This window comes from Galeopterus variegatus, unplaced genomic scaffold (assembly GCF_000696425.1).
Source record: "Galeopterus variegatus unplaced genomic scaffold, G_variegatus-3.0.2 Scaffold150, whole genome shotgun sequence".
NCBI lineage: Eukaryota > Metazoa > Chordata > Mammalia > Dermoptera > Cynocephalidae > Galeopterus > Galeopterus variegatus.
The window spans coordinates 212,425-229,268 of record NW_007726261.1 but is presented as its reverse complement, the minus strand read 5'-3'; the positions used below and the strand labels follow the sequence as shown (position 1 = coordinate 229,268).

Here is a 16,844-nt window from a genome sequence, read left to right as displayed (position 1 = left end):
AAAGGGTCTCATTTTTACCTTTGGTCTTACCCAAGACTTTTAAAATGACTTACTAAAAAAGTTTTAAAATTGCTTTATTTTTTATTTAGTAATACTAAGTGCTAGGTTAGTATGTAGTCTGCAGGGAACACAAAGATGGTTCAGTCTCTACACACGTCATTTCTTTTCTTCCTGTTTCTATTGCACGGCAGGAAATTAAGGGGCTAAATAGTTCATAACTAGATAACCAAGTCCTAAATAATCAGTCATCAGTTGCAGTTTTTAAAATAAAAAGTTAAAAAAAAAAAGTTGTTTCCTGTGGGAAAAAAACTGTATTTGAAGTAATGAAGTGCTAAATATGTGAAGTTTTACCATTAGTGGGCAATTTATGAAATTTTTTCTTTTTTACTATTTATCTGCTGTATGTGTCCTCCAAAATTCATATTGAAATGTAATTGCCAATGTGATAGTATTTTGGTGGGGCCTTTAGGAAGCTCTGCCCCGATGAATGGAGTTACCGACTTTGTGAAAGGGTTGGAGGGAACTAGCTAGGCTCTTTTGTGCCCTTCTGTCCCTTCTGCCATGTGAGAACACAGCATTTGTCCTCTCCAGAGAACACAGCAACAGGGTGCCTTCTTGGAGGCAGCCACTGGGCCCTCACCAGGCAGTTAACCTGCTGGCTCCTTGATTGATCTAGAACTTCCCAGCCTCCAGAATTTGAGAAATAAATTTCTGTTGTTTATAAATTACCCAGTCTCAGGTATTTTGTTATAACAATACAAACAGACTAAGACAATATCAATATCTCTGTCTGCCTCACAGGTCAGTTTTATCTGACTGCAGCTACATCAAGTATCCCAGTCTATCTCATATTTACAGTAAAATAAGTGGGAAATACTAGTCATTTAATAAGAACCTACTCACCTATTGTATCCTACACATTTTCACATATTTTGTGGTTTGTGCTTTATGTGCTCTATTCTAATCCTTACAATAGTTCTAAAATAGTTCAAAAAAATAAATTACTCCCATTTTATAGATAAAGAGACTAAAGTTCTGAGACAGTGAAGCAGTTGCCAAAAGTAAGAGAGTAAATGACAAAGCTGGGATTTGAATCCTGCTCCATGTGAATTCAGGCTCTAAAGGATGAAATTCTATCAGCAAAACTAATGAAACAGTTTCAGACATAAAAACTTTTAAAAATTAATCACGTTTAATCTGATAACATACCCTTCCTCCATTTTATATGAGTTATACTTCATGGCACCATATAAACATAGAAGACTCTATGCTTTTTAGTCATCTGCACAAGAAAAGAAAACTCCATTCTGACGCATACCAAATATCAAAATTTACACCAGAGTGTAATGATACACAGCTTAAGCTAGCTTGAGTTAAGTTTCTGTTACTAGCAAGCCAAGAAGCTTTAACCAACAGAACTACTCTAGGGATGGTTGTAAAATTTACCTCTAAGGGAAGACTGCTTTTTTGAAAAACCAGTTTAATGGGTCTTCTGGGTATATAAAAATAAAGCAAAAATTCATTCTGGAACGAAGAAGCTCAGAACAGTTATGGACAATGTAATGTACAGTGATGTAAAAGAACAGCTACATTGTGGGCAAGGTTGTGCCTTTGCAGGTAGCATGTTAATGCTTGTTTGCTTTTTTTGTTGTTTTTCATTTTAACAGGGAAGGTCTTTATTTTCTTTGATTAGGGCTGGAGACAAAGGAAGATGGAACTCTGGGGAGGGGAAGACTGGGTAAAGGAGACTTTCATCCTCGCAAGATAAGTTGGCCTGTTAAACAGGGTGACTGAGTAGAGAGGCTCCCCCCAAAACGGACATGACCTAAGAACTCGAACAGTGAATTATGCTATTTAGTTTTAATTTTGATTCTTGTATTATGCTCAGGGTTCCACTTAAAATTTTAAACATGGCAGGCTACTCTTAGCCCTGCTTTGGGAAAATAAGCTGCACTCAAGCTTAAGAAGATATTGCTGTGAGTGTATATTGGCAGAGTCACTTTGTAAAGCTTTTGGCGGTGTCTTGTGTACCCCTCCAAACCTAGAAAAATGCTACCACATATGCATCAGAACACTCTGTAAGAATATTCATAGCATCAATTTACATAATAGTGGAGGGGCGGAGAAAAGAAAGGAAACCATTTATTTTATTTTATTTTTCTTAATTTTATTTTGTCGATATACAATGAGGTTGATTATTGTGGCCCATTACTGAAACCCCCCTCCCTCCTCCCTCTCCTCCCTCCCACCCAACAATGTCGAAAGGAAACCATTTAAATGTGATAAAAAAAATGAATAAATTATATATAGTCATATAATGGAAAGCTACATGGCAAAGAAAATGAACCACAACTACATACAACAGAGATGGATTTTAGAAGCATAATGTTGATTGAAAACAAGCAGCAGTATAATGCAACATGGAAATAATTTTATAAAATTCAAAGACAAGCAAAAGTAGTATATTGTTTAGGAATATATACGGTAATTACATAAAAGCTAAAATGATCTTTTAAAAAAAATCAGGATAGTGATCACTTTTGAGAGGAAAGGAGGGAAAAGGTGGGATCTGGCAGGAGCACACAGGAAGCTTCATTAGCACATACAGGTTAATGTTCTGTTTCTTAAATTGAGTGGCACAGTCACAGGTGTTGGTTTTACGTTTTATAATTTACATTAACATATTATTTTGTACGTGTTGGACTTTTTTTAAATGAAAGAATAAAGTAATTGTCAGATTGCTTGACAGCATGGTTACACTTGTACTGCGATGAACTGTGGCCGGGTTTTTGCTTTTGTTTTGTTCTAGGGGTGGAGAGGAAGAGCGTCCTATTTAAACAGCTATCCTGAAGTATCTTCATGAGCGAGGGTGCAATTATTTTCTCTGCTCGTGGGACAATGATGATTTTTGCCCAGCATTTCCCAGGAACTGTATAGCAGTGAGGATCAAATGGATACAGCAGAAAGTTTACTGATTTCACACTGTTGCAAAATAGAACTTGACACTTTATATTTAGCAAGTTGCCATACCTGGTTTTATGCATTTTTGATAGCTCTATACAGTTTCCAAAAGTTGCAACATTTTCCCCTCTTAGAAACTGAGGGAGGGCCGGCCTGTGGCTCACTTGGGAGAGAGTGGTGCTGACAACACCAAGTCAAGGGTTAAGATCCCCTAACCGGTCATCTTTAATAGAACCCCCCCCCCAAAAAAAAAAAAAAAAACTGAGGGGAGGGATGGTCCCTCCTCTTTCTCTGCATCCCTCGCAGCCCCCAAGCCTTGGCCTCTGCTGTTCCTTATGCCTGGAATACCCTTTGCTGCTTTGCTGGTCTGGCCGAGTCCTGTTCCTCCTTTGGAAATTTAATTTAATGGGGTGACGCCTCTTGGAAACTGTCTCCTCTTTCTCCTCTTTCATCCCAGCATCACTACAGCCCTGAGGATTTTGGGTAGGTCACTTCGGTGAACCTGTTTCCATGAGGATCGAATTATCTTGGGTGTCTGAGAAGATAGTGCAGTAGGTGTGGAGCTCAGGCTTTTGGGTCACGCGGCCAAGTTCGAATCCTCTTTCCTCTGTGAGGATTTGGGTTAATCACAGGGATTCAATTTCTTCAGTTTGACAGCGGGTGGTTTTGACTGCAAAAAATTAGTACTCGGGGGAACTCGGCCACCGCTTAGCACCTCCTGGGTATTTGCACCCTTTCTTTGGGATCCTCGGGCTGGAGAGAGGAGGCCCTTCCCATCCTCCCTACAGTGGAGACCGCCCTCAGCGGGCCCAGTCTCGCTACGCGGAGAAAGTCCTCCGCGTAGGAAGCGCCTGATGGCTGGAAAGAGAAAGCTTTGGCGGCGCTCTAGCCCTCCGAGATCACTATGCTCTGCCCACGTGTCGGCCCTGATTGGCTGAAGTTCGCTGCTTGTAGGCGGGACTTCCGGGACAGAGGTGGTAGCTGGAAGGGATAGGACTTCCGGCGCGAGGCGCAGTCGTCGCGTTAGCCCGGCCCGATGGCGGCCCCGCTCCTTCACACGCGGTTGCCTGGGGATGCGGTCGCTGCGGCCTCTGCGGTCACCACGCTGGGCGCTTCGAGGACTGGGTGAGATGCGGGCCGCTGCCTTCTGCATGTCTGGGACCAGGTTGCGGCAGTGCATCTGAAAAGGCCCGGGACAGAGCTAGTGGAGTGTGGCCGGGGCAGGGGGAGAGTGTCATCTCGGGTTCCCGGGAGTGAGCACATTCCCTTTACGTGGGTGGTGGAGTTAGGAGCGGTTTGGAAAAGTGAGTCTGTCCTCTGTTCCAGAGGTCCCCGTTCTCCCCACTGGGCTCCCTCTCAGCGTCCGAGGCCTGGGGCTCCTTTACTCCTCTTCCCTCCCGCTTCTTCGTCTGGATTTGGAAGGGGTTCCTGGGCTGTTTGGGTTATCAGCTGAATGCTTCACTGATAGCAAATTGATTCTTAAATTTTTTTGTTTGAAGTTTGTTGCGACACATTTGTTTAACGATCTTTATTTTGCTCCTCCACTTTTAAAGTTTCTAATATCCATAAAACGCTTGGGGTTTAACTTTCAGAGTCATTAGTGGGATGTTATGTTTTCTTCGCCAACCTAATCTATTTAAATTAAGCAAACCTAGTATAATTTCATTCACAATATTTATTGAACTTTTACTTACTGTGTTAGATACTAGGGACAGGAGTCCATCCAAAGAGACTGACGTCATCCTTGCTCTCAACAGAGCTTACAGTCTAGGGAGAAAGACAGTAGATAGGCCAATAAAATGAACAAGATGATTTCAGATAGTGATAAGTGCTGTGAAATTATAAAACCAGGTAATGGGGGAGGGAAGGGGGGTTTGAGTAGTTTAGATTTCTGTGGGGAAGGCCTCTCTGGCATTTGGGCTTCAACTTGAATGAACACAAGAATCCAGCCATGTATAGATCTGGGAAGAGTGTTTTCAGTAGAGTGAACTGCAAGTGAAATGGGAAGCAGATTGGCAAGTGTGAAGAACAGAAACGACACTTCTGTGGCTGCAGTAAAACAAGTGGTTGGAGATGAGGTCAAGAGAGGCAGACAGCGGCCAGATTAATGCAGGCCCTGAAGACCACAGTAAGGAGTTTGGATTTTTATTCTGAGTGTAGCAGGAAGACACTTTTTGAAAGATCATTTGGTTGCTGAGTAAAGGATGGATCTTTGGGGGATAAGTGTGGCAGCAAGGAGAACAGTCAAGAAGCATTAGCAGTAGTCTAAGTACTGAATGATGTTGGTTCAGTAAACGTTAGCTATTACAGTTTTTATTATTCTCTGTCATGAGTTTAATAGCTTGGTAATCTTGGTTCTAAGAATTTCAGATATGCTTGCATTAGAGAATGATTTCTTCAATTCTCCCCCAAGAAAAACTGTTCGGTTTGGTGGAACTGTGGCAGAAGTCTTGCTAAAGTACAAAAAGGTAAGAGGAGATATGTGTGAGGTTAGTTTTTGTCAGTGAGAATACAACTATAGCTGTTATACTAAAGACCAAAAGACATAAAATGAATTTCAGATACCAGTATTGAAGTCAAATATTTAACAGCATCATGATGTCAGCTCAAAATTAGAGTAATGATGGGCTGGCTAGTTAGCTCACTTGGTAGAGTGTGGTGCTGATAACTCCCAGATCAAGTTTCGGATCCCCATACCAGCGGGCTGCCTGCCACTCTCCCCTGCCAAAATTAAGGTAACGATGTCTTAAGGTTTCACCTCTTCAAATGATTTATTTACATAGTATCTTTTAAGAACTTTAGCAAGTGCTAGAATGAAAAACTAAGAACGTTTTATTTCTTAAGGAATTACCTAAGTATTTGGACAATAAATCATCTCTATTAATAGAGGTTTTTGTTTGCTAGTTTAGAAGTGATTCTACTAAATCTCAGCAATAGAGAAAAAATGTAAATGACTGTACATTTATGTGTGATAGCTGTTTATATCCATATACATATATGAATGGATACTATCTTAGTTCCCCCTGAATTAGATCATTACAGCAATTTTTTCCTCTTGCTTTTTGAGAATTCTGAGTATCAACTATCATATTTAAATGTCAGTATGCAAATATACCTGAGTATGAAGGCTTTTTTGTTATTTCTCATTTTCTTTCTTTTTTTTTTTTTCTTTTTGTCTTTTTTTACTGACCGGTAACGGGATCGCAACCCTCAGTGTCGCACCTGTACCGGGGACTGGCAACAGGATCGCAACCCTCGGTGTTGCGCCCGCACCGCGCTCAGCCAGTGAGCGGGAACTGGTCTCCACATGGGATCCGAACCCTCGGCTGGAGCACCGCCGCGCTCCCAAGCGGCGCACTCTCCAGTGCGCCACTGGGCCGGCCCTCTCATTTTCTTTTTTTAAAGTTGCCTGGCTCCAGTAACATGAGGTTTTAATCATGAGTTTATAATCCGCAATCGATGTGTGAAAGTTAAAATGTTCCTTTTGTAATTTTGTCAGATGTTAAGGTATAGTTAAAAGTCTTGCAGTTGATATTTAACAGGAAACCAAAGCAAGCATAACTTAATTTTTTCCCCTTCTTGTTAAGGGTGAAAAAAATGACTTTGAGTTGTTGAAGAACCAGCTGTCAGATCCACATATAAAGGTAAATAATTTTGTGTTTGATCATTAGCAAAGTTATTGCCACTTTGTACAAATACCTACTTCTTAAACCTCTCCTTCAGTGTCTTCAATCCTCCTGTCTTCTGATCATTTATCTCTAATCATTCTTTTTGATAGGTTCTTTTAAAATTTGCTATCAATTTAAATTTGGTTTGATTCCAAACTTAACCTTCGTCTCATTCTGCAAATTCTTCTTGTGAGATCTCCTTGTGCCCTCATGGCTTTGGAATCTTGGAGTCTTTCTGGATTTTCTCACTTCTCATATCTGTTTATTCACTAAATCCTTTGAGGAAAAAAATTCTTTCATGTTTTCCCATTTTATTGGTGCTCTCTTGTCTGGATTCTTCCAATAACCTCTTAAGTGGTCTCTAGGTTCCAATCCTCCACTATCTCAACCCTTTACCCCCACCCCAAAGTTATCCTCAACAGTGTAGCCTGACTCATCTCTCCAAAGCACATGTCTCAGCATGTAATTTCCCTAGTAAAAAAAACTTCATGTCTATGGAAAAATAAAGGACCAGATTCTTAGCAAGGCCTGCAACAGTTTTTTCTATGTTCAATTTCATTAAATACTTTAGTCCCAGAATTTGTCTTTTCTTTTCATCTTTATGCCTTTGCATGTCCCTTTTCTTTCTGTGTCCACTTTATTTGCTACCTGTTTGAGCATGGGCTCTGGCTACATTGCTTCTTTCCTTACTAGTTATGTGACCAAAGGCAAGTTACTGCACTTCTGTGTCCTCATCTACAAAATGGGAATCAATAGTAGTACCTACCTCATGGAGTGGTTGTAAGGGCTAAATATTCATTTAATAGTATATGTTAAAGTCTTAGAACAGTGCCCAGCACACAGTAAATGCTGTGTCAGTGTTTACTATTATTATTCCCATTATTACTGGAATCTACAAAACTACTCTCTCTTTGAAACCCAGCTGAAATGTCATCATCTTTAATGGAGCTTTCCCTGGTTTTCTCTAAACAGATTGTTGTTCCTTCATTTACTCCATGTTCACGCTTCCAGCAGATCTTTCTAATTACAGATCTGGCTTACAAGGCCCTCCATGATCAGTCTGGCCCTTCTTCGTGCCCCAAATTTAGCTGTCTTGGTTACACTATATATATATATATATATATATATATTCCAGCCATTCAGAATTACTTTCAGTTTTCCGAAAACATGCTTTTCCTTTTGTAAGAAATATAACCCCCGGAAAATATTCACTCTGTTATTATTTAAAGGTAGCGAAGTGTCACTTCCTCTTTAAAGCTTTTCCTAGTCCCTGCCTTCTTTACAGGTACAAAGGGCCATTTTCTTTGTGTTTTGCTGCATTTTATATTAGCAGTTCTCATTTTTGGTATCTTGACATATCAAGAATCAGGGCTGGCCCGTGGCTCACTCGGAGGAGTGCGGTGCTGATAACACCAAGGCCACGGGTTCGGATCCTATATAGGGATGGCCGGTTGGCTCACTGGCTGAGCATGGTGCTGACATATCAAGAATCAGGGCTGGCCCGTGGCTCACTCGGAGGAGTGCGGTGCTGATAACACCAAGGCCACGGGTTCGGATCCTATATAGGGATGGCCGGTTGGCTCACTGGCTGAGCATGGTGCTGACATATCAAGAATCATACACCACTTGTGTTTCTGTTAGTTCAGAGGAGTGTTGCAAGTAGTTTGCTTCTAATAATGGTTTAATGCTAATGCACCAAAGTCTGGCAGTGGTTTACTTTTTACAATGGAGCATTTAAATTTTATCCTAGTAATTCTGTTGTACTCTTTTTTGGTATAAGAGGGCTAGGATAAATCTTATTCGTCTTTATTTGCCTATAACTTAGTTTGTCTTGTTCATGCCTCAGCCCTTAGTGTTATTCTTAAGCGTTGTGAACATTATGAAATTACCACAGTGCAAATGAGTTGTGATGTATTTATTTTACAGCCAAGTTACTTGGGATTTTATCAGAAAATGGCCAGTCCCATAAGTTTGTCACATAAGGCATAGAAAGCACTCAGCAGTTGAGTGAAGGTGGGGAAAGGTGGTAGCTCCTTCTCTGCACAGAGCAAGGCACTGTGGGAGAGTGGGTGGTGCACAGCTTTGACTGTGAAGTACAGGTTTGAACCTGGTTTTTTACTGGCTTCTTGGTTGGGCAAGTTGCTTATTAATCTCCCTTAATCTCAAATTTCTCCACTGTAAAACAGGAGTAGCTTATCATCTTGTAGAGTTTTTAGAATTAGATAAAGACATACATATAGTGTTGAACACCATGCCTGGCAAATGGTGTGCTCTCACTAAATGGTACTCCCTATTAATAGTCTGTTGCTGTAGGTAAGACATTGTATGGCTTTTATTTGTATGTCTCTTTCTCCTACTGGGTCTAAATGAGCATTGACCATTTTCTTTCACAAATGAGGGGCTTTTTCTTATAGTTTTTTCTTTTATATGTTGTATATATGCATGAAAATAAATAATATTTTTATTTTACATAAATAATATATTGTATACATGGATTTTTGTGGGTTTTTTGTTTAGCAATTTTTCTCATGTCACCAAAAATTATTATGAACAGTAATTTTATTTTCTGAAAAATATTTCATGTAGTGGACCATCATTTATACAGAAGACATCTTAATACATTTGAACCCAGCCACAGGCTGGATTTAGGAGAAGTTATATTTATTGATGACTCTAGTTAATCAGCCTTGACTGAATGTTATCAACATGCTTTCTGGTCAGCTTGAATATGGAGGAAATAGATGTAGCTACTGGTCCTTCGTCGTCTTCTAATATTTGAATCTGCTATTAATTTTTCTTTTTTTTTTTCTTATTTATTGAATCAAAATCGATTGTACATATTTTTGGGGTTGAACATTGAGATATGTTGATTAAATCAATATTACTAGCATATATATTGTTACAAATCGTAATTATTCTTTATACCCCTTGTCCAATCTCTCCCCATCCCACTCTCCTTCCCACCTCCCTCACCCTCCCACCACTGATAACCCTAGATTTCTTCTCTCCTTCAGAAAGAATAATGGTTACTCTGTTAATTTGTTGCCTAGATGATCTGTCCAATGCTGAGAGATGTGATCATGTCCCCCAATATTATCATAGAGCAGATGCTTCTTCTGTCACTCTGAAATGAGTTTTGTGGAAAGAGACATCCTTTCCTTTTCTTTGTCTCTGCTTGTGACTCTTCTTGTGTGCATGCTCCAGTGGTTGGTGGACCATCTGCGTGGTGGTTGTGGCGTCTAGCCACTTTTGCGGCAGCCATGGTTATTGTGGTGGCTGTGGAGGGCCACCCACGTGGAGGTACTGTTTTTGGCACTCTCCTTGGCACTGCCATTATGCCTGGTTGTGGGGTGTGTTTGGTCCCCTTCTCCATGCCTCTGGTCCCTGGGCAGGACCCAAGGCACTGGCGCCATGTGCCTGGTTGTGGGAGGAGGGTCTGGTTCCTGGCTCCATGCCCTGGGTTTCTGGCGCCATGCCCCGGGTCCCTGGGCAGACCCCAAGGTGCTGGCATGGTTGTGGGAGGACGGTCCAGTTCCTGGGTCCATGCCCCAGGTCCCTGGGTGGGCCCCAAGGTGCTGGAGCCATGTGCCTGGTTGTGGAACGAGGGTCCGGTCCACCTCTCCATGCCTCGGGTACCCAGGTGGGTCCCGAGGTGCTGGTGTTTTGAGCCTGGTGTGGGAGGGTGTTCTGGTCCCCTTCTCCATGCCCCAAGTCCCTGGGTAGGCCCCAAGGCTCTGGCTTGGTATGCCTGGTTGTGGGAGAGAGGTCCAGTCCCCTTCTCCATGCCTCGGGTCCCTGGGCGGCTCCGAGGTGCTGGCGTGGTGTGCCTGGTTGTGGGAGAGGGGTCCGGTCCCCTTCTCTATGCCCTGGTTCTCTGGGCGGACCCCGAGGTGCTGGCATGGTGTGCCTGGTTGTTGGAGGGTGGTCTGGTCCCTGACTCCAGACCCCGGGTCCCCGGGTGGGACCTGAAGCACTGGCTTGGTGTGCCTGGTTGTGGAAGGGGGGTCCAGTCCCCTTATCCATGCCCCGGGTCCCTGGGCAGGCCCTGAGGGACTGGTGCAGTTTGCCTGGAAGTGGGAGTGGGGTCCAGTCCCTGGATCCAAGCCTCCGGTTCCCAGGCAGGCCCCAAGGTGCTGGTGGTGTGCCTGGGCTCGAACTAATTTTTTGTCCTTTGCTTCTAACATGGGGGAACTTCCTGTGGGAACCAGTACTTGAGCTGTGGTTGTTTAAATTGCTACTTTGCTGCTGTTTCCCTAGGGAAGACTTTTTATGCAGCTCAGGGTTTAATGGTTGACCTTATAGGTACTTCCGGCTCTCCAGAGACCCAGTGGATCTGTGTTCTGTAGAATCTCTGATCTGGGCCTGAGTTTTTTCATCAAACTGCACCCCATGCAATTCTGCATTCCTGACCAGTCTCCTCTGAGTGGTCCTGTGCTGATTGGGGGGCAGGTCGGCTGTCCTTGCTGTGTCCCAGTGTTCTCCCGGTGTTCCCATATCGCCCACCGCCCATGCTCCAAACAATTCCCATGGGATGTGCCCTGCACTGTTCCATTGCGATGACTCACCGGCCTCTGAATGGCTCCCTTTTTTCAGTTGTTCTAGCTCCTTGCTCCTGCGTGGGTCCATGGGAAACCTATTAGTGGTCTTGCTGTCCTGGGGGCTGCCAAGGTCCTCTTCTCCCCTGCTGCCTCCGAGTAACTCCATCTGAAGGGCACAGCTTCAGCTTCTGCCAGCTCCAGCTCCATGTGCTCATCAGCTCGAGCCTTAAAGCAGCCGCAGTCTGAAATGCTCAGAGCAGCTTTTTCTTTCTCTCATCGTAGTTTCTCCTGCCTTCAAGAACTCTGTAGGTCTCTCCTCCTCTTCCCCTGAGCTCCAGCGGCCCCAGCTTGGCAGATGTTACATTTTTTAGTTGTAAATTTGGTTGATTTGTGGGAGAGAATGACACTGGGAACTGTCTAGTCTGCCATCTTGACTGGAACTCCTGAATCTGCTATATTTCTGCAATTTTAAAAAGTTCCAGAAGTCAACATTTGACATGTTTTTACTTTTTAAGGGCGAACAAGAGTGATCCGGCTAAACTATTACATTTATTTTTCTGTATGTTGAGTTACTAGAGTAATTTTTTTTTCATAGGAAAGTTTATTGTGATATCTTTTTTTCTGTTTTGATACCCAATTTTGGTTCAATTCCAAGTTTGTGACTTTTTCCCCCTAACTTAAATTTTATTGACAGATGATTGATAAAAGGTAGATATAATCTTCTCTGTTTCTTTGTTTAAGGATGATCAGATCATTAACTGGCTGCTAGAATTTCGCTCTTGTATCATGTACTTGACAAAAGATTTTGAACAGCTTATCAATATTCTATTGGTAAGTTCATCATTTATTTCACTGACTAGTATGTAAATAAATACTTTGAAAATAGATTGAGGGCCGGCCCGGTGGCGCACTGGGTAGTGCGCCGCTTGGGAAGCGCGGTGGCGCTCCCGCCCGAGGGTTCGGATCCCACATACGGACCGGCTCCCGCTCACTGGCTGAGCGAGGCACGGGAGCAACGCCGAGGTTTGCAATCCCGTTGCCGGTCCCTGGTCCGGTACGGGGGCAACACTGAGGGTTGCAATCCGTTGCCGGACACGGAAAAAGACAAAAGACAAAAAAAAAAAAAAAGAAAATAGATTGAAAATAGAATATATTATATCGGCAAAATGTCTCTATTATCTTCTCCCAATTCTAGAGATTGCCTTGGTTGAATAGAAGTCAAACAGTGGTGGAGGAATATTTGGCTTTTCTTGGGAATCTTGTATCAGCACAGACTGTCTTCCTTAGACCATGTCTCAGCATGATTGCTTCCCATTTTGTACCTCGTAAGTGGTTACTTTTTGCTTGCTTTGATATTTCTTTGTTTTAAACATCTCTTTATTAAAATACTACCTTCCCCTTACACATTGGAGATTTTACCATGAAGATTCCAGATCGTATTGTCATGAGTTCTAGTAGACATCTGTTCCTTATAAGGGCCCCTGTGGAGGTGTCTAGATTGATTGGTTGCTGTGATATTTTTTGGGGGGTGCATCTGGCTAGTAGAGGGATTGGACCCTGGACCTTAGCGTTATCAGCACCGTGCTCTAACCAGCTGAGCTAATTAGTCAGCTCAGTTGCTGTGATTTTTATGGGTTGTAATCTGCTTTAGTGAGCTTCTGATGAAGTCTTAGAACTCATCTAGGAATTGGGGGCTGTTTTAAAAACTATGCAATTGCCTTTTTTTTTTTTTTTGAGACTGGCCGCACTGTGCTCAGCCAGTGAGCGGTGACTGGCCATCCCCATATAGGATCCGAACCCGCGGTGGGAGCGTTGCTGTGCTCCCAGCGCCACACTCTCCTGAGTGCACCACGGGCTTGGCCCGCAATTGCCTTTTTTTCAGATTGTAATCTAATTATTGTGCTGAGTTTGCACTATGGGAAAATAGTTCTTTTGTATAGCTGTTTATTTTCTTAGTCAATGACAGATTAATGTAATTTCTTTTTCCCTCAAAAGCCCGAGTGATCATTAAGGAAGGCAACATAGACGTTTCAGATTCTGATGATGAAGATGATAGTAAGTATGAAAAGGATTAAAGCAAAGAATGTCTCCTGTGTCTTAAAAAATGCATGCTGAATGGTAAAATATACTGGTACCTAGTCTAGTTAAGTAGACAGCAACAAGTGACAACCTTTGACAGAATATTTTTGTTATATTTTGCATTAATATGTAATCAGCTGACCTAAATTCATTACTTAATGTAACTAGTCCATTTAGTCTTCATCAGTAGTTGGTTGAAATTATTATTTCTCTGACAAATTATTCAGTTTTGGTTAGCATGTATTTTTAGCTTCACATACATAATTTTTCAGTTTTCAGTTTTGTTTTGATGTTCGTTCATAATCTCAACTTTTCTGCTTGTAGATCTTCCTGCAAATTTTGATACATGTCACAGAGCCTTGCAAATAATAGCAAGATATGTCCCATCGTGAGTATACTTTTGTTACTGATTTTGATTCATGGTGCTGAATTCTCAAGAAAATTATAATCAATTAGTAGAAAATTATAAAATACCAGTAACATCAAAACTTGAGTCTTATCCTTTGTTTTTTGTATCCTGTTGATGAAACATCACATTCTATAGAAAATGACATTTCTGTTTTTATTCATTGTTTTTTATTATTTTTCAAACCTCATATATAAATTCTCCCCCAAATTTTGTATAGTGGTTGGAATTTTGCTTTTATCTTCAACAGATATGATACTCAAAATTTTTCAGTGAGAAATCTCTGAGTGTTTGTGTCATGCCATATGAATAAAAACTCCAGTTCTAAGAAAAGCTTTTCAGGTTTGTGGGTTTCTTTTGGAGGGTTGGACTTCTAGTTACCTCTGTAAGTTTATTATTTGACTTAAACTCAAGTTGATAATTCTCCCCTTTTTAAAAATTATATTACGTAGTGGGAAATGTTTAGATTTCAAACTGAAGCTCTATTAAGCTTTTGCAAAAAAAGCTCCATCTTTGATGAGCTGTTGATATAATAGTTAATAGAAGCTTATTTTCCCCTAAGTAATTACAGATTTTCTCTGAAGTTATACATTCATTTTAAGTTCCATTTGCTTGAGGTAGTGGTTGTTATTTGCTCCTGTGTCTATCCATTCTCATATTTGCTCTTAGAATGGAAATGTTATCCTGATGATTGGATAAAGAAAATGTGGTATATATACACAATGGAATACCACTCAGCTGTAAAAATGAAATTCTGCCATTTGCAGCAACGTGGATGAGCTACAGAAAATTATGTTAAGTGAAATAAGCCAGCTGCAGAAAGAGAAAGATGGCATGTTTTCACTCATGTGGAAGCTAAAAAAGTCAATCTCATAGAAGTAGAGAGTAGAATAGTGGTTATAGAGACTTGTAAGGGGAGGAGGAATGGGGAGAAGGTGGTCAATGGATACAAAATTGTAGAGAGATAGGAAGAATAAAATCTAGTATTCAATAGCAAATATAGGGAGAGTGCAGTCAACAACAAATTACTGTATAGCTTCAAGTAGCTAGTTGAGAGGATGTTGAATGTTCCCAACACAAAGACGTGACAAATATTTGAGGTGATGGATATGCTTTATATCCCGATATGATCATTACACACTGTCTGAATGTATCAAAATATCACATTGTACTCCATAAATATATACAATTATCATGGGTCAATTTAAAAAAAAATTTCAGAGACAGAAGTGGATTAGAGATTATGAGAAACTGGGGGTGGGAAGGGGGAGAGATAATAAGAAAATGAGAAGTTATTACTTAATGGGTACAGAGTTTAGGATGATGAAAAAGTTTTGGAAGTAGATAGAGGTAGTGGTTACATAGCATTGTGAGTGTAATTCTGCACAATTGTATGTTTAAAAATGCTTAAAATGGCAGTCCTTATGTTTCATATGTTTTACCACAATAAAAAAAAAAAAGGAAAAAAAACCCCACATATAAATCTTAAAAAAAAGAAAAAGAAGAATGGAAATGTAACCTTTCTAGAAAGTCTAGTTAACATGAATTGGTTGAACTTTTTTTTTAAAAGGACACCGTGGTTTCTCATGCCAATACTGGTGGAAAAATTTCCATTTGTTCGAAAATCAGAGAGAACATTGGTAAGAAATCTTTTCTTGGTGAAAATAATGGAAAAGTTGTTTTGTGTGATTTTGCTTTATAGGATGTTAAGTCTTTTTCTTTTTTTTTCTCCGTGTCTGGCAACGGATCGCAACCCTCAGTGTCGCCCCCGTACCGGACCGGGACCGGCAACGGGATCGCAACCCTCGGTGTTGCTTCCGCACCTCGCTCAGCCAGTGAGCGGGAACCGGTCTGTATGTGGGATCCGAACCCTCGGCGGGAGCGCCACCATGCTCCCAAGCGGCACACTGTAGCAGTGCGCCACCGGGCCGGCCCTAGGTCTTTTTCTTAGAAATTGTTTTGTCTTCAGCTTTTGAACTTAAGACTAAGAATTTGACTCAGATTCCTTTCTTAGTGTGACTACTAGGGATTCCCAGTCCCTTTTTATCTTACTACTATGTGCAAGTCAAGGTCAGAGTCCATCTCAGAAATATCTTTAGAGCCTTAATGCTTGTACACATAAAAATTACTAGAAGATAGGGCCGGCCCGTGGCTCACTCGGTAGAGTGCGGTGCTGATAACACCAAGGCCCCGGGTTCGGATCCCACATAGGGATGGCCGGTTCGCTCACTGGCTGAGCGTGGTGCTGACAACACCAAGTCAAGGGTTAAGATCCCCTTACCGGTCATCTTTTAAAAATAAATAAATAAAAATTACTAGAAGATAATAGTCCATATATTACTAATTATAAACATGCCTTATTTGAACATGAAAGCAGAACTTTTTATACATGAATTCTCCTTAAGTTTTTGTGCAATATTTAGATCATCTGTGTAGTTTTCAATAATTAATAGTGGTTGCCTTCTAAGCATAGATTATTTTTTCCTAAATAAGATATTACATATATTAAATAAGGAGTTAATAACTTTTGCTAATGTTTGTGATAGTCTGCTTCAAGTGGAATATTATAAAACACCATATATCTTATGAATGTAGATGCAAAAATTTTCAACAAATACTGCGAAACTGAATCTAGCAACATATAAAAAGAATTACACACCAAGACCAAGTGGGATTTATCCTAGGAATGCAAGGTTGATTTAATATCCCAAAATCAATTAATATGTTATACCACATCCATAAAGGACAAAAACCACATGATCATCTCAATAGGTGTTTGACATACACCAGAACGCTTTCATGTCAGAAACAGAACATTCTCAAACTAATAAAGGGTATCTATGAAAATCCCACAAACATCTTATTCAGTGATGAAAGACTGAAAGCTTTCCCGTAAGATAAGGAACAAAACAAGGAGTCTGCTTTTGCCACTTGTCTACCACGGGCAGTTAGGCAAGAAATTAAAAGGTATCCAGATGGAAAGGAAGAAGTAAAACTCTTGCAGATGATGTGACTTTACAAGTTATCCTAAGGAATCTGCCAAAAAACCCATTAGAGCTAATGAGTTTAGCATAGTTATAGGATATAAGGTTAATAATAAAAAAAAACAGCTGTACAAGGCAATTTAATGGAGAATAGTCTTTTCAACAACTGGTGCTGGGACAAGTGGATATCCACATGCAAAAGACTGAA

The 16,844-nt window shown here is 41.0% G+C and overlaps 1 protein-coding gene across 3 annotated transcripts in view; it reads left to right on the top strand.

Annotated features, from left to right (window-relative positions):
* The first annotated feature begins 3,929 nt into the window (after positions 1-3,929).
* Positions 3,930-16,844, top strand: part of RRN3 (RRN3 RNA polymerase I transcription factor homolog (S. cerevisiae)) — a 33,574-nt gene continuing 20,659 nt past the window's right edge. Inside the window, exons 1-8 of one of the 3 annotated variants that reach the window (XM_008591725.1) lie at positions 3,930-4,086; positions 5,324-5,429; positions 6,549-6,605; positions 11,909-11,998; positions 12,363-12,492; positions 13,163-13,222; positions 13,571-13,634; positions 15,223-15,292. In XM_008591725.1, the coding sequence (XP_008589947.1) occupies positions 3,998-4,086; positions 5,324-5,429; positions 6,549-6,605; positions 11,909-11,998; positions 12,363-12,492; positions 13,163-13,222; positions 13,571-13,634; positions 15,223-15,292 (666 nt within the window). In that variant the 5' untranslated portion in view covers positions 3,930-3,997. The remainder of the gene's footprint in view (positions 4,087-5,323; positions 5,430-6,548; positions 6,606-11,908; positions 11,999-12,362; positions 12,493-13,162; positions 13,223-13,570; positions 13,635-15,222; positions 15,293-16,844) is intronic. The other 2 variants (XM_008591729.1, XM_008591735.1) reach the window with 2 other exon arrangements.